The sequence below is a fragment of the Arabidopsis lyrata genome, assembly GCF_000004255.2.
Source record: "Arabidopsis lyrata subsp. lyrata unplaced genomic scaffold ARALYscaffold_6, whole genome shotgun sequence".
Classification (NCBI taxonomy): domain Eukaryota; kingdom Viridiplantae; phylum Streptophyta; class Magnoliopsida; order Brassicales; family Brassicaceae; genus Arabidopsis; species Arabidopsis lyrata.
The window spans coordinates 20,659,722-20,684,028 of record NW_003302550.1 but is presented as its reverse complement, the minus strand read 5'-3'; the positions used below and the strand labels follow the sequence as shown (position 1 = coordinate 20,684,028).

General features: G+C 35.0%; 3 protein-coding genes across 5 annotated transcripts; 2 read left to right on the top strand and 1 right to left on the bottom strand.

Moving 5' to 3' along the window:
• The first annotated feature begins 1,317 nt into the window (after positions 1–1,317).
• Positions 1,318–3,497, top strand: LOC110227712. Of its 2 annotated transcripts, none has more exons than XM_021023023.1 (2): positions 1,318–2,345; positions 2,571–3,497. In XM_021023023.1, exons 1-2 carry the CDS (start codon positions 1,365–1,367, stop codon positions 3,495–3,497), a joined length of 1,908 nt encoding a protein of 635 aa, XP_020878682.1. In that variant the 5' UTR covers positions 1,318–1,364. The 2 variants fall into 2 exon arrangements, with proteins under 2 accessions (XP_020878682.1, XP_020878681.1); XM_021023022.1 differs by having other exon boundaries at positions 2,436–3,497.
• Positions 3,498–14,602: 11,105 nt separating this feature from the next.
• Positions 14,603–19,017, bottom strand: LOC9310731 (long chain acyl-CoA synthetase 5). Its single transcript, XM_002872497.2, has 19 exons — positions 18,689–19,017; positions 18,171–18,234; positions 17,988–18,077; positions 17,834–17,890; positions 17,702–17,750; positions 17,531–17,607; positions 17,395–17,434; positions 17,214–17,308; positions 16,917–17,084; positions 16,721–16,831; positions 16,552–16,639; positions 16,373–16,439; positions 16,224–16,299; positions 16,032–16,149; positions 15,715–15,960; positions 15,475–15,614; positions 15,126–15,308; positions 14,924–15,043; positions 14,603–14,843 (listed from the first exon to the last, which is right to left on the bottom strand). Exons 1-19 carry the CDS (start codon positions 18,841–18,843, stop codon positions 14,787–14,789), a joined length of 2,001 nt encoding a protein of 666 aa, XP_002872543.1. The 5' UTR covers positions 18,844–19,017; the 3' UTR covers positions 14,603–14,786.
• A 2,950-nt stretch (positions 19,018–21,967) lies between these two features.
• LOC9310730 lies at positions 21,968–23,091 on the top strand. 2 transcript variants are annotated; one of them, XM_021020613.1, is made up of 4 exons: positions 21,968–22,169; positions 22,292–22,415; positions 22,501–22,597; positions 22,916–23,091. In XM_021020613.1, the coding sequence occupies exons 1-4, from the start codon at positions 22,073–22,075 to the stop codon at positions 23,006–23,008; spliced, it is 411 nt and encodes a 136-aa protein (XP_020876272.1). In that variant the 5' UTR covers positions 21,968–22,072; the 3' UTR covers positions 23,009–23,091. The 2 variants fall into 2 exon arrangements, with proteins under 2 accessions (XP_020876272.1, XP_020876273.1); XM_021020614.1 differs by having other exon boundaries at positions 22,151–22,415.
• The last annotated feature ends 1,216 nt before the right edge of the window (positions 23,092–24,307 follow it).

Here is a 24,307-nt window from a genome sequence, read left to right as displayed (position 1 = left end):
AGGTCGTATCTCTCACGGTTGAATTTGATGGCTAAATGCTGCAAGGAGAAAACAGGCTGCGCTTATGACAACCATTCTCACTAAAGGAATTGAAAAAGCACTAGAGGTATTACATTCCACATAACTTACTTTATATTAAACTGTTAGCCTTTATTTTTTGATCCATCTATTTTAATTACTGTGTCTTTCCTCTAACAGTCTCGAGTGACTCGCGCTAGTAAGCTAAGTGTTCAGGAGATTGATCCCCATCAATACGAAGTGAGGAGTCTTGCGTTTATGAATGTTGTTAATTTAAAACAGAAGAAGTGTACATGTCGTATGTTTGACCTCGACAAACTGCCTTGCATACATGCGATAGCCGCAGCTGATTCAGCTCATGTATCAACGATTTCAAAGGCCCATCCTTACTATCGCTCAGAATACTTACGCAATGGTTATTCAAAATCTGTAATGCCAAAGGATGAGGCTTGTTCTGTACCTGATTCAGTCACCGGGAAGGTTGTCAATTCACCTTTTGTTAAGGTTCAATCTGGGAGGCCGAAGATGTCACGGATGAAAGGTCATTTAGAGGTTGCATCACCGCGCAAAGTACCAAGGAAAGCATATGCTTGTTCTAACTATTGAAATGCTGGCCACAATCGGCTGTCTTGCAAAGCTTAATACATTTGGTGATTTGAACATATCTCTACTCTATGTTGGACCAATTTGTATGAATACATTTGTTTTCTCTATGTGTTGTTGTTTTCAGTGAAGCAATCCTTAATATCAAAAACAGAGTTGTTGTTACAAAAAAACAGAGAACTACAACATCATTGGGAATGCTATTAACACATATCATGGAACCTATTTGCGTAATTAAAAACTAAGCAATGCTGACAAACAGTTAAATCCGTGTTGTGGTCAAAATAGCATATTGGATACTCTAAGAAATGGATATATCCTGAAAAAAATTCTCCGTCCTCCAGGACCGATAAATCTGACATGGCTTTCCACCACATCCGCAATGTCAATCGCATCTTACAAAGTTTCAAATCTAGCCATAAAGGTTCTGTTAACTATCATACCTTGTTCATAGGATCCACAGCATAAGAGCATAACGGCAAATCCAAACATAGTGTAGAGGTCAGAATAACCTACTTCTCCAAGCATCGTCGCAAAAACGTCGCTACGGTATTATTTCCTCGCAAAATTCGTCGCTAAAGTTCCTCGCAAAAGCGTCGCACATATTTCTGTCTCCCTATAAATACCGATGTGCTTCTTTCTAAATGAGCAACGAAAAAACAGAATATCTTAAAATTTAAACACTTTCATTAAAATCTTATATAAAAAATATAAATATATATTTGTGCTATATCTTTGAGATAATGTCTTATGGGCATCATGAGATTTATGTTCGACGGGCATGGATGTATCAGCATAAAGATTCAAATGGAATGGTGACGTCGGAGTTTGTTGATGGACTAGAAGAATTCTTGGAGAATGGAAATCAGATGTCATTGACGCAGGAAAGTGGTGAGATACCTTGCCCATGTCGAAAATGCAAAAATGGTAAACATTTTTCTGTAAGAGTCGTCGGAAAGCATTTATATAATAGGGGATTTATACCAAATTATTATGTATGGTTTTGGCATGGTGAGGCAAATATGGTGAATGCATCGTCTAGTGGTACTAGTTTTCAGCATGTAGAAGAACCTCATATAAATTTTGAGCATCAGTTTGATTATGATCATCAAAGTCATACTAGGTTTCATGATATGGTCCACGATGCATATCATGAGACATCAACATTATCTGATAACATTGAAGAACCAAATGTAGATGCTCAACAATTTTATAATATGTTAGATGCTGCAAATCAACCACTCTACGATGGATGTAGAGAAGGATTATCTAGATTATCACTAGCATCTAGGATGATGAACATTAAAACAGATAATAACTTATCTGAGGTTTGCATGGATTCATGGGCTGAATTGATAAGCGAGATTTTGCCAGAGGATAATTTAGCTGCTGAGTCATATTATGAGATACAAAAGTTGGTATCAAGTCTTGGGTTGCCTTCAGAAATGATAGATGTCTGCATTGATAATTATATGATATTCTGGAAAAATGATGATCAGTTGCAGGAATGTCGATTTTGTGGGAAGCCAAGATATAAGCCGAGTACAGGGCGAACAAAAGTCCCGTACCATCGAATGTGGTATCTTCCAATAACGGATAGGCTTAAACGGCTTTATCATTCAGAGAGAACATCCGCGTCAATGAGATGGCATGCCGAACATTCACGTATAGATGGAGAGGTCACACATCCATCAGATGCAAAGGCTTGGCAACATTTTAACACGGTATATTCAGAATTTGCAAGAGAGAGTAGAAATGTTTATCTTGGTCTATGCACTGACGGGTTTAGTCCATTTGGTATATCTGGTAGACAGTATTCTTTGTGGCCGGTAATCGTTACACCATACAATCTACCGCCAGATATGTGTATGCAACGGGAATTTTTATTCTTGAGTATTTTGGTGCCTGGTCCTAAGCATCCTAAACGTTCTCTTGATGTTTTTCTACAGCCTTTGATCTATGAGTTACAACAACTTTGGTATACTGGAGTTAGTACATTTGATTACTCACAGCAACAAAACTTTACAATGCGTGCAGTACTGATGTGGACAATCAGTGATTTTCCTGCGTATGGAATGCTATCAGGTTGGACAACACATGGCAGGTTATCTTGTCCTTATTGCATGCATCAGACGGATGCGTTTCAACTTAAGCACGGTCGCAAGACAAGTTGGTTCGATTGTCATCGTCGGTTTCTTCCAGTAAGCCATCCGTATCGAAAGAACAAAAAGCTTTTTACGAGGAACAAAGTGATCCGTGCACCTCCACCTGTATATTTCTCCGGGGAATACTTGGCTGAGCAACTAGATTATTGGGGTGCTCAAGAAACGGCTAAATGTGGGGGAAATTGGCATATTCCCGCAAATATGCCAGATGGATATCTGGTTGATCACAATTGGCATAAGAAGAGCATATTTTGGCAACTCCCGTATTGGAAGGATCTTCTTTTGAGGCACAATCTTGATGTGATGCATATCGAGAAATTCTTTTTTGATAACCTCATGTATACACTTTTGAACGTGCAGGGACGAAGTAAAGACAACTTAAAAACCAGATTAGATTTGCCTGATATATGTTCACGACCTGAGTTGCATCTTACAAGAGATGGGAAGGTTCCAGTTCCAATTTTCAGATTATCTGCGGTTGCAAAGTCAACACTTTTTGAGTGGGTTAAGTCGGATGTTACATTCCCAGATGGTTATGTTTCTAAACTTTCGAGAACTGCCGAGCAAGGGCAAAAGTTTTCAGGGATGAAGAGTCATGATTGTCATGTCTTTATGCAACGTCTATTGCCATTTGCAATGGCAGAGCTATTACCTCGGAATGTTCATGAGGCAATTGCAGGTACACATGACACTATAATTCAACCAAACTAATGTGTGTATATATATTGGAGTCTCTGATGAAGTACCATTACAAAACACACAAGGGGATATTTATGTTCCAGAACATACAGTCGAGAACATCATACTTATTGATCAAAACAATCGAGAAATTGAAGAGGCTGGTGATTACTCTGAAGTTGAAGATGTAGACTCTGATGAGTTTGATGAGAACTCAGAATCAAATGATAGTTCTGATGATGAAGAATGTGAAACTTGATATGATTGTATTTATCTTGTGGATTATGTTCAATAAAGTTTGAATTCTTGTTTTCTATATATGATCTTATCACATACATATGTTGCTTATTTACATATATGTTATCTTAGACTTATAAGCAACATTCAAATACATAAATTGAAATTTTCTTTTAAAACAAAATCATTCATTTGTATATACCATATAGTATATATACATTAGTTTGATCAATATCAATAAGGAAATCTTAAATTACACAATATTTTATTTAGTATTGCGAGGAAGTTGCATCGAATTAGCGACGCATAGACGCAAATTCGTCGTTTCTTCATCGCTAAAACAAAAAATTTCGAATTCATTTTTGACTGAAATAATGAAATATTTTGACGTTTTGCAAGGAATTTGCGAGGAATCATAGCAATACAGTCGCAATATTTAACATCGTCGCCCTTGCGCTATTTTTTTTGCCTTTGCGACGAAAATGCTTGGAATAAATGTTGTTTTGCCAAAAAAAAATATCAGCGGGAAGAAGACGCGCCAAGTTATTGGCTTAATTTTCGGTGAAAATTAAACCTTGATTTTGCGTCAAATTAGTGTTTCTCACTGATTATTTATATAAGCGGTGGAACTTTTTACTCTCTAATTTGCTGCTTTTTGAGTTTTCTCTCGTTTCGTCTTCTCTCCCAAACCCACAGAGGCTACCAGCCATTGTCTCTTCGAATCCAAGGTCGTTTCTACTCCTGGGTTACTCTCTTTTCTTGCTCTCGTTGACACACAAGGTAATTTCTTGACCTGGGTTACTCTCTATGATTTAATTGTTCAATTGATGTTTAGGGTTTTTAATCTGAGAACAATAAACGGGGAAATTTGTTGTTGCTTGTGGTCAATCTGCTGTTGTTTTCATGTTTATTTCTATCTCTCTTCGTATCTATATGATTTAATTGTCCAATTGATGCTTAGGGTTTTTAATTGCAGAATAATAAACGGGGAATTTGTTGATGCTTGTGGTCAATCTGTTGTTGTTTTCATGTTTATTTAACTCCATCGTTACATTTTGTTCGTGTTAAACATTATGTTTGAATAATAGAGTGGTTTTGTTTATCAAATACGTAGGAGGATTAGATATTTCTCATTTGTGTTGTAATTTTTTTTTTATCTAATAGTTTTTAGATATGAGCATGGTTTGGTTGCTTTGTTTTTTTAAGCTTTTGCTTGATTCCTTAGGTTTTAATGGCCTGTTTCATTCTATTTTTTTTTTTAATGTAAATAATCCTTTAGTTGAATTTCGTTTTAGGTAAAGTCTAACATATTAGATTTATATTAGTTGCTGATATTTGATGTTTACAAATGTAGATGAATAGAGGTCATTATTCCAGATTTGTAAGCAATAGAGGAGGACGGTCTACTGCTGCCACAACTTCACGGTTGCCACACACCACATCAGTGTCACCGACGTCCACTCCAGTTCAAGAGACTGATCAGTCTACTGCTGATAGTCCTCCACCACAAGCTCGAGCGCATTACGATATGGGTCAGCTGTTGCTAGACGAGCTTCTTGTAAGCCTGGGACGGTCTGGACTTACAAAGTTAGACCCTAAACGTCCACCAAAAATACATTGGTAAGTTTTTATACTTCTAGTTTATTTATTATGAAGTTCAATGAATTTTTTTTTATATTAGTACTAACTTTTGTTGTTTTCTGTAGGTTTGAAATCGATAATAATATTGGGAAGGTGGTATCAAACTGTATTGAAGGTTACTTCACCGAACCTCACGCTAACATCTCACAGACGCCTCCGGATATTCTGGATACTTGGTTTCACATGTTTGCGGTACAACTGTATTCCTAAATTTTAACAAATTTTAAAGAAACTGTATTCTTAAGTTTATTTTATTTCTTTGATCACAGCAACAATACAACTGGGACAACTCAATTGGGGCTACCGTACGGATGCTTTTTGAAAAAAAAGTGGCCACCCGCTTGTGTGATATAGTTTGCAAGTGGAAACTTAAGTGGAGGGACATAGGCGATGAAGCTATGCCTGGGTGGATGGATCCAGAAGTATGGAAGGGCCTCAAAGTTTTTTGGGTTGATCCAAAGTCTGAAGGTCGAAGCCAAAGCTGTTCAGTTTCTCGCAACACTAGCGTGGGCGGTCACGGGCCGAGTAGACACACCTCGGGGCAGAAGACTTTTGCTGCTCGCGCATTAGATAGTGTAAGTCTTTCAGACTTTACATTTTATTAATAAAGTTTCTGATTCATGGTTATTGTTTAAATTTTGGTGTTAGGCTGAGAAGAATGGAGGTGTACTCCCTCCAATTGTCGAGATCATGGAGCAGACTCACAAGAGAAAAAATGGAACCTTTGTTGATGGTTACGCAGAGAAAATATGCAACGATGTCTCCGCCAAGATTGCAGAGCGTGAGTCTCAGCTTTCTCCGGGTACTTCTGACCACCATGGTGGCTTATCGACGGCGGAGAAGAATGCCATCTTATATCAGGTATAATTTTCCAACTCTTCTTAGGTTATATATATGCACCAACTTGATTTCTTCTATCGCCTATTTAATATTTAATACTGCTTATGTTTTTGTGGTGTAATGAATACTATACTATACATTGAATCTTTTCCAATCCTCATCATCACGTAGCATCCAACAACAGCTCTTTTATTACTATATAGATGTATGTCTTTCACCATTTTGGCTATTTGTGGTTTTGGTAACATATGCTATTATTGGTTCTGTTGTGGTAATATGCATCTTTTTCTAGGTTCCCTCTTTTACAACGCAATCCTTTTCAATCTTCTTCTTCCTTTTTTCTAATTGATTTTCCTTCAACATGTTTTTTTCCCAGACTGCTCCGAAGAATAAAAAGGGACGGATTTATGGTGTTGGTTCCATTCAAGTAATACCAACAGTTTCATCCTCTGCTCCTACGCCTACAGAAGAATCTGCCGAGCTGAGACAAAACTTGGAAGCGGAGAAGAAACGGAATGCTGAGCTTGTTTCACGGATAGAGGGGTATGATCATCTCTCCGGGATTCTCGCACATGACTTCCCAGCTTTAGCAGCAGCGCTTAGAGCTCAGAAACAACCTACAGAGACAGCACCAAACCACACAGATGAAGAGCTAGCACGAAACAACACAAGCGACGCACACAATGAGACAGATTTCGAAGACGCAAGGACTGAAGCTGCGACAGCACACTTATCTCCTCATGCATGATTCCAAGCTTTGTTTCTTTCTCCTGTATATTCAAACGTTAATCCTTTTTGGTGGAGCAGCACATAACTCCTTAAGTATATATAATCTACTTCCCAAGCTTTTGCTTTTTTTGCATATGCAATTAAACGTTTATCTTTTTGTTTTAATATCAAACAATTTTATTTTTTAACTCCACTTTTAATTTCGAATAGGAATTTTAATTTTGAATTGAAATTTTATTTTGTGGTTTGCCTGGTGATAGCGACGAATTTGCCTGGCTTTCCTAGTCGTTATTTTGCGACGAATTTGCTTTGTTATTCTAGAGAAGCAAATTTGCTTGGAATAATTCCTTGCTCTGTCGCCGCAGTTTTGCTTCGATATAAGCGTCGCAGTTGCGACGATTTTCTAGAGTGGAATATGCGACGCCATTATTATCGTCGCAAAATAAGCATCGTAATTGCGACGGAATGTTAGAGTGGAATTTGCGACGATTTTATTTCGTTGCAAAATTAGCGACGAAAGTGCGACGTATTACGATTTGCTTCGAACGATTAGCGACGAATACGGCCGCGTCGCTATATCCAAGCAAAAGTCAGTTTGCGACGAGAGTGCGAGGAATTAGTTCCTCGCAAAAGGCCTGTTTTCTTGTAGTGGTTTGTGTTGTAACGGTCATCACATATGATCTGATAACCTCAAGGACACTGTCACGTCACCTTTCCTCTCCAAAGGGGTTTTCTTAACGTAAGTCATTGATTGGAACGATAATACATAGTCACGATGACTAGATTCAGTGAACCAAATGGAAACGAACAAACAAGAATAATTAAATAGTGTTTCTTGAAAACCGCTTCTTGCTTAGATTGAGCCACTTCGTTACACTGGCGAAGAATGTTTTTGGTGGTACTATTGGAGTGTGGTTATCCCCGGTTTAGTTTAATTTATCTTGGTTATGTTAACCGAGATTGTATAGCTTTAGTATACTTGTATAAATACTCTGTACAAATACATTTTACAATCTAATGAGAAATAAACATTCATAACAAACTTTCTCATCTTCTTCTCTCTCAAGTAATATGGTATCAGAGCCATCAAGCTCGAATCTCCATTGATTTCGATTTGATTTCTTCGTTTTTGAGCTCAAAAATCATCATCTACAATGGTGACAGCTCGTGTTATTCGGAAATCCACTCGATCGAAGTCTGGAACAAGCTCCGCTACTCGGAAAACGTCGCGATCGTCTGATGTTGTTGAATCTCCTCCGCCTACTCCTCCAGTTGCTAAATCTCGAGCTTCTGGAGCTTCGCGCACCGTCGCAACATCGGAATACTCAGATCAGGCGTATTCTCCTTTCTTTCTTCACAGTGCCGATCATCCAGGTTTGGTTTTAGTCGCGATTCGTTTAGATGGAACTAACTATGATGATTGGGATGCTGCGATGCGTATTGCTTTAGATTCAAATGGGAAAATAGGATTTATAGATGGATCCTTAGCTCGTCCTAATGAATCGGATGCAAATTTTCCTATCTGGTCTAGATGCAACAGTATGATAAAGTCTTGGCTCTTGAATTCGGTTTCTCCACAGATCTATCGCAGTATCTTGAGATTGAAGGATGCTTGTGATATTTGGCGTGATCTGTATAGCCGATTTCATATGAGTAATCTTCCAAGAACTTTTAATCTCACACAAGAGATTCAAGATCTTCGTCAAGGATCTATGACTTTGATGGAGTACTATACGACTTTGAAGACTTTATGGAGCAATTTGGAGAACAGTGAAGAACTTGATGAACCTTGTACCTGTGGTAAAGCTACATGTCTGCAATTGAAGGCAGAGAGAGCTAAAATTGTTAAGTTTCTTGCAGGACTTTATGATTCCTATGCTATCATCAGGAGGAAGATCATCATGAAGAAGGTTCTCCCTAGCCTTGCTGAAGTCTATAATATTCTTGATCAGGATGATAGTCAGAAAGGATTTTCAACTCTGGTTGTTACTCCTGATGCTTTTCAAGTCTCAGAAGTTGAGATTTCCTCTGGACAAGATCCCACAATTTGTTATGTACAGACTGGTCCAAACAAAGGATGACCTATCTGTTCTTATTGTAATCGTGTGGGACACATTGCAGAGAGATGCTATAAAAAGCATGGATTTCCCCCTGGTTTTACACCTAAGGGTAGAGTTTTTGATAAGTCTGGTGCAGGTAAACCAAAGCCTATTGCTGCTCAAGTGACTTTGACTACTCCACCAGATGAAGAATCTCAGAATGTGGAAAGTATGATTGGAAATTTAAGCAAAGATCAGATTCAACAGTTTATTGCACTCTTCAGTTCTCAGTTACAGACTCCTGCAGTTGCTACTGGATCAAATGAAGCTAGCTCATCTAAATCTGATTACACTGGTATTTCTTTCTCTCCTTCTACCTACTGTTTTATTGGCATTTTGACAGTCTCCAAGACTACTATTTCTCCACAGACTTGGGTTATAGACTCAGGAGCAACTCATCATGTTGCTCATGATAGAAGCTTATTCTTGAATATTGATACTTCTGTTATGAGTTGTGTGAATTTGCCAGCAGGTCCAACAGTTAAGATCAGTGGTGTGGGCACAATTAGGATTAATGCTCATATCCTTCTACAGAATGTGCTATTCATTCCAGAATTCAGATTGAACTTGATCAGTATCAGTTCTTTGACTAGTGATCTTGGTTTCAGAGTTATATTTGATCCTAATTCTTGTGAAATCCAGGATCTTACCAAGGAGTTGACAATTGGAAAAGGTAGGAGGGTGGCAAATCTATACGTATTGGATGTTGAAGAATCTGAAGTCTCAATTAATGCAGTCGTTGATGTTAGTATGTGGCACCAGAGATTAGGCCATCCTTCATATAGCAGATTGGATGTTCTTTCTCAATCTCTAAGCACTACTAGACATAAGAATAAAGGCTCAGCATACTGTCATGTGTGTCATTTAGCCAAACAGAAGAAGTTATCTTATATTTCCCCCAATAACATTTGTAATTCAAACTTTGAGTTATTACATATTGATATTTGGGGCCCTTTCTCTGTTGAATCAGTTGATGGATTTCGTTATTTTCTGACTATAGTTGATGATCATTCAAGAGCCACTTGGGTTTATTTGTTGAGAAATAAAGCAGAGGTTCTCACAGTATTTCCAGGGTTTGTGAACTTGATAGAGAATCAGTATAATGTCAGAGTTAAGGCAGTGAGATCAGATAATGCACCTGAGCTGAAATTCACCAGATTTGATCAAGAAAAAGGAATTCAGTCTTTTCACTCTTGTCCTGAAACACCAGAACAGAATTTAGTGGTAGAGCGTAAGCACCAGCATATTCTTAATGTGGCTCGTGCGTTGATGTTTCAGTCTAAACTTCCTCTACAGTATTGGAGTGATTCAATTTTAACTGCTGTGTTCCTCATCAATAGGACACCTTCTCAGCTACTTTTGAATAAGACTCCATATGAAGTTTTGACTGGCACTGCACCGGTTTATGATCAACTCAGGACTTTCGGTTGTTTGTGTTATTGCTCAACTTCTCCACAACAGAGACATAAGTTTCAGCCTCGTTCTAAAGCATGTCTGTTCTTGGGATACCCTGCAGGTTATAAGGGATACAAGTTACTGGATTTAGAGACTAATAAAATTTCTATTTCCAGGAATGTTGTATTTCATGAAGAGATTTTCCCATTGGCTAAAGATCCGGATAATGATGAAGCTTTGAAGTTCTTTACATCGACAGATTCTGTGCCTCCAGGTAACATCGATCCATCATTTTTCCCTCCATCACAAATTTCTGATCTACCATTACAAATTTCTTCTAAAAGAGCTAAGAAATCTCCAACTCATCTTCAAGACTATCATTGTTATTCAATAAACTCTGATATTCAACACCCTATTTCTTCTTCCATTTCATATTCAAACATTTCACCCTCTCATCTCTCATATATCAACAATATCACCAAAATTCCTATTCCTACTACTTTTAAAGAGGCACAGGAATCTAAAGAATGGTGTAAAGCGGTTGATGCAGAGATTGGTGCAATGGAATCTACAGATACATGGGAGATTACAACTTTACCTCCAGGAAAGAAGCATGTTGGTTGTAAGTGGGTGTTTACTCTGAAGTTTCTTGCAGATGGCAGTCTAGAGAGATATAAGGCTTGTCTTGTTGCAAAGGGGTATACTCAGAAAGAAGGAGTTGATTATACTGAGACGTTTTCCCCTGTTGCTAAAATGGCTACTATTAAGTTGTTACTCAAAGTGTCTGCAAGCAAGAAGAGGATATTAACACAACTTGATATATCAAATGCGTTTCTTAATGGTGAATTGGAGGAGGAGATATTCATGAAACTTCCTGAAGGTTATGCAGCCAGAAAAGGTATTTCTTTACCTCCTAATGCTGTTTGTAAACTTAAAAGATCCATTTATGGACTTAAACAGGCATCTAGGCAATGGTTTAAGAAATTTTCCACCTCATTGATGAATATGGGTTTTCTAAAAGGTCATGGGGATCACACTTTGTTTGTGAAATGCTATGGAGATGATTTTGTTGCAGTTCTAGTATATGTTGATGATATAGTCATAGCTAGCACTGCAGATCATTTGGCTACTCTGGTAACTCAAGGATTACAGAGTCAGTTTAAATTGAGAGATTTGGGATCTCTGAAGTATTTTTTGGGATTGGAAATTGCTCGTACATCTGAAGGTATTTCTCTTTGCCAAAGAAAGTATGCTTTGGAGTTGCTTTCAGCTACTGGTATGTTGGGATGCAAGCCAACTTCAGTTCCTATGATTCCTAATGTCAAGTTACAGAAAGCGGATGGTATATTATTGGAGGATAAAGAAGAATATCGCCGAATTGTTGGAAAGTTGATGTATCTGACTATTACTAGGCCAGACATCACTTTTGCAGTGAATAAATTGTGTAAATTTACTTCAGCTCCACGCACCACTCATCTTGCGGCTGTGTATCGTGTCCTGCAGTACATAAAAGGCATGGTTGGACAAGGGTTGTTCTATTCTGCAACATCATACCTTACATTGAAAGGTTTTGCTGACTCTGATTGGGCATCCTGTTCTGATAGCCGCAGGTCTACTACTGGTTTTACCATGTTTGTAGGTGATTCTTTGATTTCTTGGAGATCTAAGAAGCAACCTATTGTTTCACGTTCTTCTGCGGAGGCAGAGTATAGAGCTTTGGCACTTGCAACCTGTGAATTGATTTGGTTACACAGACTACTTCAAGACTTACGGGTTACTTTTGTCACTGTTCCAATACTGTTTTCAGATAGCACAGCCGCCATCTATATAGCCACTAATCCAGTCTTCCATGAAAGAACGAAGCACATAGAGATTGATTGCCATACGGTTCGAGAGAGATTGGATAATGGCACACTAAAGCTATTACATGTTCACACGGAGGATCAGGTTGCTGATATACTCACTAAGCCCTTGTTTCCTCACCAATTTGAGTACCTTAAATCCAAGATGAGCATTTTGAACATTTTTGAATGCACATCTTGAGGGGGACTATTGGAGTGTGGTTATCCCCGGTTTAGTTTAATTTATCTTGGTTATGTTAACCGAGATTGTATAGCTTTAGTATACTTGTATAAATACTCTATACAGATACATTTTACAATCTAATGAGAAATAAACATTCATAACAAACTTTCTCATCTTCTTCTCTCTCAAGTAATAGGTACTCTAGCTTCTCACTAGATTATATCTGAGTACTGAAATCGTGCATGATCACTCTCGAAGCATGCCTATCAATATAACATGGCTAAAGTAGTTTTCTACAAATATATTTTCGTCGTTTTTATAATGCAAACGGGATGGATGGATCGAAATATTGATGGATAAATGATACATATCGAAGCCATTCACAATCATTCGCGTTACTTAAACAGATCAGTGTTATCTAGGATCAGATCAGTGACATCTAGGATTTGTTCTTGGTGTTTTTCCACATGAACTATCGACAATTGGTTTAAATTGTAATGTATGGTTACAATGTGTCTACAACTTTACGCAACTTTCTTATTTGACAAAATATATAGAATGCTGACAATTAAATAGAAACAATTTTTTTTGTTGACAACATTCAACATGTGTGTGTGTTTTTAATACGAGTGGGTGACATAACGACATTTAATTCATTGAAACTCTAACAACCGCATAATAAATACTCTTTCTATTTTAAAATATACTGTACTAGATTTTAACCCGCGGTACACCGCGGGGCTATACTTTAAACAAAAGTTTGAAAATTATCTATAGATATAACATATTGTTTTGTTTGGTTAAATATACTTACATATGTATATATTATATATATTACCCCGCGATACTTCGGGTCGATTTTTTATAACAATAATTTTTAAATTTTAAGTTGTATTTTTTTGTTAATATTATTTATTTTATTTAGTGTTTAAGATTATATAACTGTATTTGATTGTTAATCCTAGGATTTCACCCGTAGTATACCGTCCCGTATTAATATCGACCCAAACCCGTCCCACCATATAACCCGTCCCATGAAATTAAACATCATTTTGTTATATTTCTTTTTAATAATAAAACATATACAATTCGAGTCAATTTATAAGTTTGCTTTAAAAAAACATATAGTTGTAATGTTTTTATTATAATAAAGTAATAATATATAGATGTTGCTTACTATAGTTATAATCAAAACCAACTAAAAATCTAAGTTTAGTGTTGATTATGAATCATAGTTACGACCAAAAAAAAATTAATCAAATACAATTAGTGTAAATTAACTAATTAAGAAAACAAACAGAAATATAACAAAACTTGCTTTAAAATCGTTAACAAAAAAAGGAAACATCATATTTAAGCAAGATCTTTGGAGCCAAAATCTTTTTTTCATATCTTTTATTTAATTTTCCAAATCTTAAGAATTAAATCCAGTGGCATTCCATTGTAAATAGTAGTGAAAGCCAGGATTTATTTCATAATTGTATTCAAAAATGTATATATAGATAGATGATATTTTGGCTAAAAACACAAAGTTTAAAAAGTAATTATTTTTTATTTTTATATTTTTTACATTAAAAATATAATTTAATATTTAGAAAAGAGAGTGACTAATTAAATTTTTACTGCAAAATATAAATAATCACAAAAGTATATAAATTTAATTTCTACATAGAAACTTGATTTTTTTGTCCAAAATATCTTATAAAGTAAAACAACAAAGAATGGCTAAAATATCCTATAATATAGAACAGAGGAAGTAGTACTTAAGAATCGTATGTTACTGTATATTCATTGTTTAAACAGAGGGAGTAGTACTTAAGAATCGTATGTTACTGTACTTAAGAACAGAGGGAATATATCTTAAACAACAAAGAATCGTATGTTACTGTATTAGAAACAATGAATGCCATTATCTAGGCAACATAGATTTCTATAAATAAAATAAAAAAACAATTTACAAAATAAATCAATGTCTTCGAAAAAATCATCAAATTTGTTTGATAAACATTAATCCGTTTTCGAAAATTTTACTTATCAGTTACATTCAAATCCATTAATGAAATTTATGAAAATGGCCCTTAATGACTACCAACCCGATTCATACTATAGTTTCAACTGATTGCGAGCGGGTTCAAGTTTGTACAAACTCTGGAACCTTAATATAGAACTTGCTGTAAAAAAATAATAATTATAGAACTTTAAAAGGAAGTAAAACTTAAAGACATGTAGCATGTCAAGATGCTATGTAACATCTCAAGATATTAACACAAACTTATTTAGAGAACCATATATATGATTATACGAAGCAGTAATGTCTTATGCAAAAGAAATAATGAATTAGATAAGTAGAAGAAATCTACTGTCCTGAAGCTTGACCTTCCTTTGCTGCCTTGTACATTTCATCTATCACATTCTGTTCCATAACACCATTAGAAAGTGAGTTCAAAACCAAAATTTCAAAGCTTAATATCGCATAAAAAGTTTTAAAATTACCTGATAGTATTTGAGCAATTGAGGCCTCTTCTTTTTGTAGGTTGGAGTAAGAAGGTCTCTTTCCATGTCGAAAGCCACTGGTTCCAGATGAATAGCTTTTATGATCTCAAAACCCTTCAACTACAAATGTGGAGAGTAAAAAACCAAAAAGAACAGAAGAAAGTCCAAATAAAGAAATTAAAAAAGAGATAAAGAAGGAAACCTTTTTCTCTTTGGCTATTTTAACGAGTTCACCAAGTATGAATGCTTTTGCCTTTGCGTTTTGGCAGAGGGAGTTGAAGTCTCCATTCACTCCATTCTCCACCGCCCATCGCTCAAGAGTTTGTTGGGCCGGGTTAGCGATGGCGACAAGGAAGGATTCAAAGCTGTTTCCATACACCCATATCTAATAAAAAAAACATATTGATGAGAATTTATGCCGATGAAGATGTCAAAAAATTTATTGTTAGGAATCCCACATCAAAGTGAGATGATGCCTAGATCAATATACTCATTGCCAATTAGTTCTGAGTTGGAAACGGGTGAAACATAGCATTTAGAGTTCAACTCACTGATTCAATAACTTCTACTTGACTGTAGACATTTTCTAAATTCTCAACAGCGACGTACTCTCCTTGCGCGAGTTTGAAGATGTTCTTTTTCCGGTCAATTATCTTCATGCTTCCATTTGGTTGCCACTCGCCAATATCACCTAATGAGATTAGATATACATAGTAAAATAAGATAAAGAAGAACTGAAATTGTCAATGATGGCAAAGCAAAATGATCAAAGTGTTGCGTTTTTTAGTAACCTGTGTGCAACCATCCATCAATAAGAACCTCTTTTGTGAGGTCTTCACGTTTGTAGTACCCTGAAAACAAAGTTTTCCCACGGATACAGATTTCGCCACGCGGAGTACTACCAAGAGCATCGTAATTCATTTCCGGGACAGATTCAAGGCGTATATCGACGTTTGGCACGGGTGGACCAACCGTTCCAAGCATGTCTAGTTCGTCTGGGAACGTTGCAAAAGTTCCAGCACAGCTCTCAGTTAGACCTACACAAGAAAAAGTTATAAGTTCAAGATATTATCAGCTAAGTGAATCTCTTTTCGGTCTAAAGGTTTACCATATCCTTGTAGAACATTACAACATGCCACAACTCTTAGAAATGACTCTATGTGACTAGCAAGAGGAGCCGCTCCAGATAGAATAATCCTCACATTGCCTCCAAGTCCTTGTTTAACCTTAAGAGAGAGATTACATGAAAGAGTTGACGTATATATCAAAGGATTTTTACATATTTTTGGAGATTGCAAACCTTGTTGAATACAAGTTTGTCACAAAATGGAGCCGCCGCCACATGAGACTGTCCCTTCTTCATATTTCCAAATTTACTGAAGAAGATTGAATGTGTTAAATATCTAGATACGTTTAAGATCAGGTTCAGGTGACAAACAGAGGACTTACTAGGAAAAAGCAACATCAAACACCTTCTTTTTGAAGAAACCACCAACAGATAGTTTCTGCTGGAGTCCTGTTGGAGATAATAACTTACACATAAAGTGGTTGAAAATATGAAACCAAGTATATTATGCTCTTAATTGGATGAAAATATTTTATACAAGAGCTTGATCAATATTCGATACCTGTGTATACTCGATCTAGGACACGGGGAACGGCGCAAAAGATACTTGGTTTTAACTCACCAAGGTCTTCAATCAACAATTTGACATCCTAAGGACATGAGATAGAACTATAGTAATAAAAAAAAATCATAACTAGTTGGAAGATCAGATTTTAGCTGTATTCACTTACCCCGCGCCAGAAACCAATTGAACCACCTACTTGAATAATACATTCCTCGATAGCCCGATCAAAGACATGCGCGAGAGGGAGATAAGAAATATACACATCCTTCTCGGATAGCTGTTTTTAAATGCGAAATTCAATATAACTTAAAACTTCAAAATTGTCGCTTCATGTGAATCATGACAAATGAAATAAAACTCACGCTTGCATTCACATTCCCTAGGAAATGCATCACTCCAGTAGTTATAGTAACAATGCTTTCATTTGAAATCAAAACTCCCTTAGGGTCACCAGTGGTTCCACTAGTATACATAATCGTGCATATGTCGCTTTGCTTTTTAATAGGAAGATCATATTGCTTATCCTCACCCTGTCAATGTCATAGATAAACCAAAAAAATAAATAAACAGAATATATATTATATACCATATTATATGTGAATGATCATTGTTAGGAATTCCGGGAAAAAAAAAAAAAAAAAAGCAAATGAAAGTCTTACCAGCTTCAAAAACTCATCCCAAGAATGTATTACCAATCCCAATTTTTCAGCTTCTTCTTTTTGTTCGGGTTTGACACCGCCAAAGCTCACAACAGCTTCATTTGTGATTAAGCATGATTGATCATTAGGATCACAAGTATATAAATAAAAGAGAGTGAATGGTTCAATTAGTATTACTCACTCTTCATATATTTTGTTGAGTTTGGACAAGTCTTAAAAAGCTGACAATCAAAAGGGAAGTTAATTAAAATTCACAGGATAATTGTCAAGGGTTATAAACAAAGTTACAATAAAAAAAAAAAAAGTGAAATATATACCTCAGGGATCTTCTTCTCCTCCACAAAAGCAATTGAAACCTCTGCATGAGAAATGATGAATTCCACTGCACCAGCGCCTGTGTTCAAAACCAGACTGTTTTACTACACTAGAGAACACTCAAAAAGAGTAGGATCATCAAAAACACATAATAACGGTTGGTATATTTATACCTAATGTATCGTATAAAGGGACACAATATAGGCCATGTGCATTACATGCCTGCATTATAAGTGCACTATTAATCAAGTCAAAGTAAAAAAAATCAAAGGTATTAGCAAAGATTATACATATATTCCACTAACCTCCATGCTAATGATCCACTCACAACAGTTTATACCATAAATACCACATTTTTCTCCCTACATTTCCACATATCAAAACATAAGAGACACACTTAAGGCACAATAAAACCACATTTGAAGATATTATAAAAACCCGTAAATATGAAATTTTAACCTCCTGAATCCCACAACTACGTAGAGAATTTCCAAGTTTTATGACAATGTCATATACTTCTTTGTATGTTTTCCACACGTACTTTCCTGCCTAAGAATTAAAAACAGATTGGTAGATAGATAATTAAGCTATAAACTACAAAATCGATTACAAAATAATTAAAATGCAATGAAATAGTAACACCTTCCCGTTAACAATCTCACGGCTACCAAGCATTCGATTGTTTGGATATTTCTCAACAGCCGTGCTGCAAGCAGAAGCACACCATAAAAAACAAAAAAAAAACACATTATCGTTAAAAATTCATAAACCGTACCACTGAGATAAACAAAGTTAAACTTGTTAGAGAAAGAACAATATTATTGTAAGATCAAAATTTTTAATAGGCCTAATGCAGTTAATAAAAAATGCCACCCTAAAATTATCTAAGATAATGCCATGCAGCATGATAAACAAAAAAATCACAAATAAGAAAGACATAATTAAATGTATTTTAAAATATGGATCTTATAACGATTGACACTAAACATTAAATAAAATATTCCTAATCTGATATACATTTATCACAATCAAATGTTTCAAAATGATGATGCAATGCAACTTTAACAAAAAATAAACATGAATAACAATGCATCTACACTAATTGCATCAACACATTATCTATTGGGAAAACATAAAAAGATATGAGATGAGATCCTGACCGGAAAATATCCCAACAGCTTTGGATTCCATCAATCGGATTTGGGAAACCGTCCTTGGCAAAAGTACTACGATACACAGGACCAACCGAGGGATTGCCATCGGTGGCTTCCTTAGCCGCCTCCACCTCGAAAATGAATCTTATCTGCGACGTCATTTTTCTCTCTCGTTCTCTCGTAGAAACAGAGCTTTTTTTAATGATCGATTGCTATATTTGAATCAAAGTTAAGTGATTGAGTGAGTTCGCGGCTTAAAACCCGGTAGTTTAAGAGCATCACCTCCAGATCCCACACCAAAAATAGAGTTATAAAGAGTGTTACTCTAAATTTGGAGTAACACAATTCATTACTCTATTTTAAGAGTGAAACTTTTTTTATTTACAAAGTGATTATTCAAATTTGATATATTTTCAATTTATATGTAAAAAAAATATTTTTAATTTTATACTTTACAAACTTATATTAAAATGAATTTAGCTATCTAGTGCTTTAGGATTTTAAAATGCAGCAAAGCCATTTTCCACATCAAACTTACACTATCGACTCAAATTGCAAATACATGGACATATGTTATAAGGTGTAATCTCGTTTTCTGGAAATAGAATATATTCGTAAATTCAGTGAACTATTGTTGAAATAAATAAATAAAAATTTTAAATTAAAAAATAAGGGTTTTTAAAAAATTAATAGTAGAACAAAAAATATAATAATATAATTGAATTTATTTTAAGGTAGTATATAAAGTAATGAATTGGACCAAAACTCCACTTTAGTTTTTATTTACTATATAGTTAGAGTGAAAATAGAGAAATGAGTAGAAGATAGTCTAAGATAGAAATTGAATTGAAAATTTTAAAATTATAGTTAATTTTCTACTAAAAATCCAAAAACTAAATTGAAAATTTTAAATTTATAGTTATTTTTTTTTTGTTCAAATAAAAATTATTATTCAAATCACAAACCAAAATATCAAATTAAAAACATAAAAACTGAAATTATAAATCAAACGGGTTGTTTACATTTTGGTACTGGGTTTGGGTTCTCCTAAAAGGCGGGACCATGTGGTCCATGTCGAAATAAATATGTTGCATCATGGAACTCCTCATATTTACGTCCAACTTTGCAATCTTTTTACTCTTGGTTTAGATATACTTTTCTTCATAAGATTACATGGAAGAACTTTGGCCGACATCATCAGTTCATCACCAAGATCCAAGAGGAATGGATCCACATCCAAACCGTCCGCCCTTCATCAAGACGATGTTGAAAACATATTAAATCTTTATTTAAGTCTAATTAAATGTAAATTACTAAGTAAATAAAAATAAACTTCTTACCTACTGATATATGGCATCCATTTTAGCTTGAGTGAATTGAAAGTCACCCGGGAAATCTTGATCGTGCGTCAATGCCATGTTGCCCACTGATGGCCACGGACTGTTTTTACTTTAGCAATGCTTCTTTAGCCACATATTTTTTCAGTTATGTCGTTGCAAAAAATCTATTTGTATTGTTATTTATACGATATTAAGCCAACATTTTCAGTTACTTATATTATAGAACTCTAGTGTTATATAAATCATATAAAAATGTATTCGATAACAATTCAAGATATATTCTTATGTGGGTCGATATTGTAAGTGTTAAAATTTTGACTTAATTAATTGTTAGGGTTAAAGCTTTGCAATGTAGACTTTAGTCGTGATTGTGATCTATAGTCCATAAAGATTCTATGCTCATCAAAAGTTGAAGATGTCTATAAGTTGTTACGGCTTAAGTTTTATTAGTTTTTGTTTAGATAAGTGAGATTTCTCCTAAATGCTAGATATGAAAACACTCTAAATATTGAAACTTGAAATGGTAGGAATGCAAAAGTCACTAAGGAGTAAGGACTAGGATGGTCTACTATGTTGTTGGTGTCAGATCCCAAACTCCGTGTTCGGATCCACCCGAAGATTGATACGTAGGCCAAGACTCAATGAAATGGTGGTCAACAAAATACATCCTAGAACCGAAGTGAGTACCCGAAGCAAAGAGCTCGGAAAACTTACCGAAGCGAAGGAGATCGAGCTCGAGAGCAAGCAATGGGCCGAGAGCTCGAAGGTCCAAGAAGTATCTTGTATTCTAATCTTTAGAGCTTTTTAAGCCACGAATAAATAAATACTTGGGTGTGTGAATCCGAAATCCAAATTTTAAAAATTTGAATGCCTTTTACAATAATAAAAATGGTACATTTTAGAATATGATTGGTTCGTAATGGTTTGCTTCTATTGGAACCCCAATTGGTCAAGTATGATGTCTCTTGAGTAAGTTTTTTTTTCTTTTTTTCTTTTTTAGGCAAAAAAAAAAGTGTAATTTTTTTTTAAAATTCTCAAACGGGCATTAGGCCCAAGGTCAAAAGGAAAACCTTACAACGATATCACGGATACAAAACAAGATCCGGTGATACGAGATCGGATCGGGAGGTCGATCGGAAAACAAGACAACACATCCATTAATACCAGCAATTACAAGAAACACTGCTTTGCGGCTACGACGGCGAAAACAAACTCATTGACCGAAGTAATCGGTTCCCGTCGCAAAGCCGATCCTCTTGAGTAATTTGTTTAAAAGAAAATGGATAGGTTTGGTAAATTCATATTGATGTTTAGAAATATTATTATAAAGTTATTTTAAAACCAAATTTGGAAATTTAAATGTTGTTATGTTCAAATAATGGAAAAGTTTTAACTTTTTTAAAGAATATATGGAACATTTAAGAAAGCTAGCAAAAAAATGACAGGCTAAGTAAAACTGTTTCCTAAAATTAATCTTTTATTTTATTTCTAATTTAATGTTAATTGTTTACACCGTTGACGATTTTTCAACCATTATAAATAGAGCAAAAAAATAGTCATTTTTATAAATAAATAGAAATCTGTGAATTTCTAGAAAAAAATCTATGAGAAACCAGATCGTTAGATCTTATAATAAGTCGGAAATGCCACGACGCCGATGGACCGCCGATCTTCACCGCCACTTTGTTTACGCGGTTGATGAACTCGGTGGAGAAGAAAGTATATACATGAATGTTTTTCTTGTTCAATACAAGTTTTCAAAATAAATCGAGAAAATCTTTAACAAAATATCATCATAATATTTTTTTTAATCAAACTCTTAGTCAAAAGATGATTTCTCAGTTGGAATCCAATGTTAAATAATTTCCTTATTTCAGTTTTTAAAGTAAATAGAGAATGGTATTTAACTATTTCAAATTGCAGAGGCAACTCCAAATTATATTCTAAAGAAAATGAATGTGAGAGGACTCACAATATCACAAGTGAAGAGTCATCTCCAGGTTTTAACATAGATATAGCAATATCATTTAATATCTACCTATCACTATATATGCATCATATAGTGTCATATTTTTGGCTTGTGTATTTAAACCAACTTTATTTTATTTGCCTTGAAAAGATGTACAGACAGGAAGAGCGCAAACAAGGTAAATAAATATACTTGGACTTTAAAATTTTAGTTATATAAAGATGCTTGTGTTGGAAATTGACTATTTTTATGTGTGCATAAAATTTATATAAAATACACATAAATGTAATCCTATGGTAGAGGAGATGCAAGCCAATTTGAGGGATAGACTAATAAGAGAAGTGATTTGGAGGCAAACACAGTTACACCTTCGTCAATATGAACGTCTTCAAAAAATTGTCAACCCTATCCCAAAGCAACAAAGGTTCGTAAACTAGTTAAGTAATAATGGTTTAACAAACTTGTATTTCATTTTCAAAAGTAATACAAGTTTTAATGATTTATTGTAGTCAAGAAGAGGAGATGCATAAAAGCATAATCGAAGTTGGAGAATCAAGTAATGGGACTAGAGAAGTTTCTTGCAAGTGTCTCTATCAATCATCAAAGGTAAGGATTTATTTGCAATTTTTAAGTTACAATCATGATATATACATGCATGTAGACCCTAGAGACATAACTGTGTAGACTTGTTGCATATGAAGATGGATGATTTTATATAGAAAATACCATAAAAGTTTCTAGTAAGAGAGGATTTATATACAACTCTTTCCTCTAATAGTGACACCAAAAAATCTCAAACATGTGTCTTTGAAACTTATTTTTCTACCCTTCGAGGAGAAAAATATTTTATATATTGACAAGTCCAAACATAGGTTAACTTTTTTGCTGCTACATATCCATCTCATTAACGATTTTTGGTGGTAGATTGGAGTGAATGGAATTGGGGGAAATGAAGAGGACAATGGTGCTAACAACAATGATGGTACTAATGCTGAGAGTGTGTCCCTTGAGGCTTGAGCTCAATCTTGGTCTCAAGTACTAAAGCTGATTTATCTATCTTTTATGTTCTGTGGTCAAAAATAAAAGCTGAACGATCTCTTTCTTAATTTCCTTTCTATGTATTAAAAGTGAAAACCTTTTTCCCAAATATACATTGGGACAAGAAAATTTGTGTTGAAGTATGTTATAAGATTGTTATGCTATGCTCTTTATCTTCCATTTATGATCTTGAAAGGTGTAGTTTATTTTTTTTTGTCATTATTAATTAAATTAAGCGACTTTAAAACATAGCATAAAAATGCAAAAACAGAGCTATAAACAGAGCATAAACTTAACAATATAAAATCAATGAAAAAAAAGGAGAAAACTAAACATGTCTTTCTTCTCTAATGCGAGAGTGAAGCCAAACTGGTCAATCCAATGTGATCTAAAGCATCCCGAATCACATTTTTGACAATGTCCCTTGCTAAAGAATTAGCTTGAAGCAAATAGGTGTAGTAGATACCTCATTTCTTACAAAATTGTTCAATAAATCAACTATTGTGTTTCTATCGATATTCTCATTCACATAAAACTGGATTTAATGAAAATTGTTGTAAATCTTTTTTTTTTTTGGAATAAAATGTAAAATTTATTCGAAAAAAACGTTTTTACATCAAGTGTAACGATTGGTTAAAAGTTTTGTATACATCTCATAAGGCTACTTATTCTTTATGCTTATCTTGAAGCAAACCAAACTTCCATACATCCATTATATCTTCTATCTCCTTGCCCATATATATAGGAGATCCGATTTCGAACCTGTTTGTCGAGATTACGAGCAGTTGCTGGTGGTAATGGTGATTTTTGAAAGGATGGCGAGAAAGAGATAGTTGTATTGATATTCAACTAGAGTATATATACATCGCTTGTGAACCCTACTAGAATATTCTAGACTTGATATACAAGATACAACCGAATCGTAAATGGAAACACAATCATAACTATATGATATTTACATAATACTCCTCAATACTCCCCCTCAAGTTGGCGCATGAAGGTCCCGAATGCCCAGCTTGCGAAGTAGATGATCTAGTTGCGAAGAGCCAAGTGCCTTCGTAAGCATGTCTGCAATCTGGTTGGAAGTGTGTATTTTCCTGGTAGCCAAAACACCTGCCACTATCTCATCCCGAATAAAATGACAATCCGCTTCAATATGCTTAGTACGTTCATGGAAAACCGGATTGGCAGCAATATGCAAAGCGGCTTGACTATCACAATATAGTAGTATCGGATCATGATGAGGAATACCAAAACATGAGAGCAATTCACGATCCC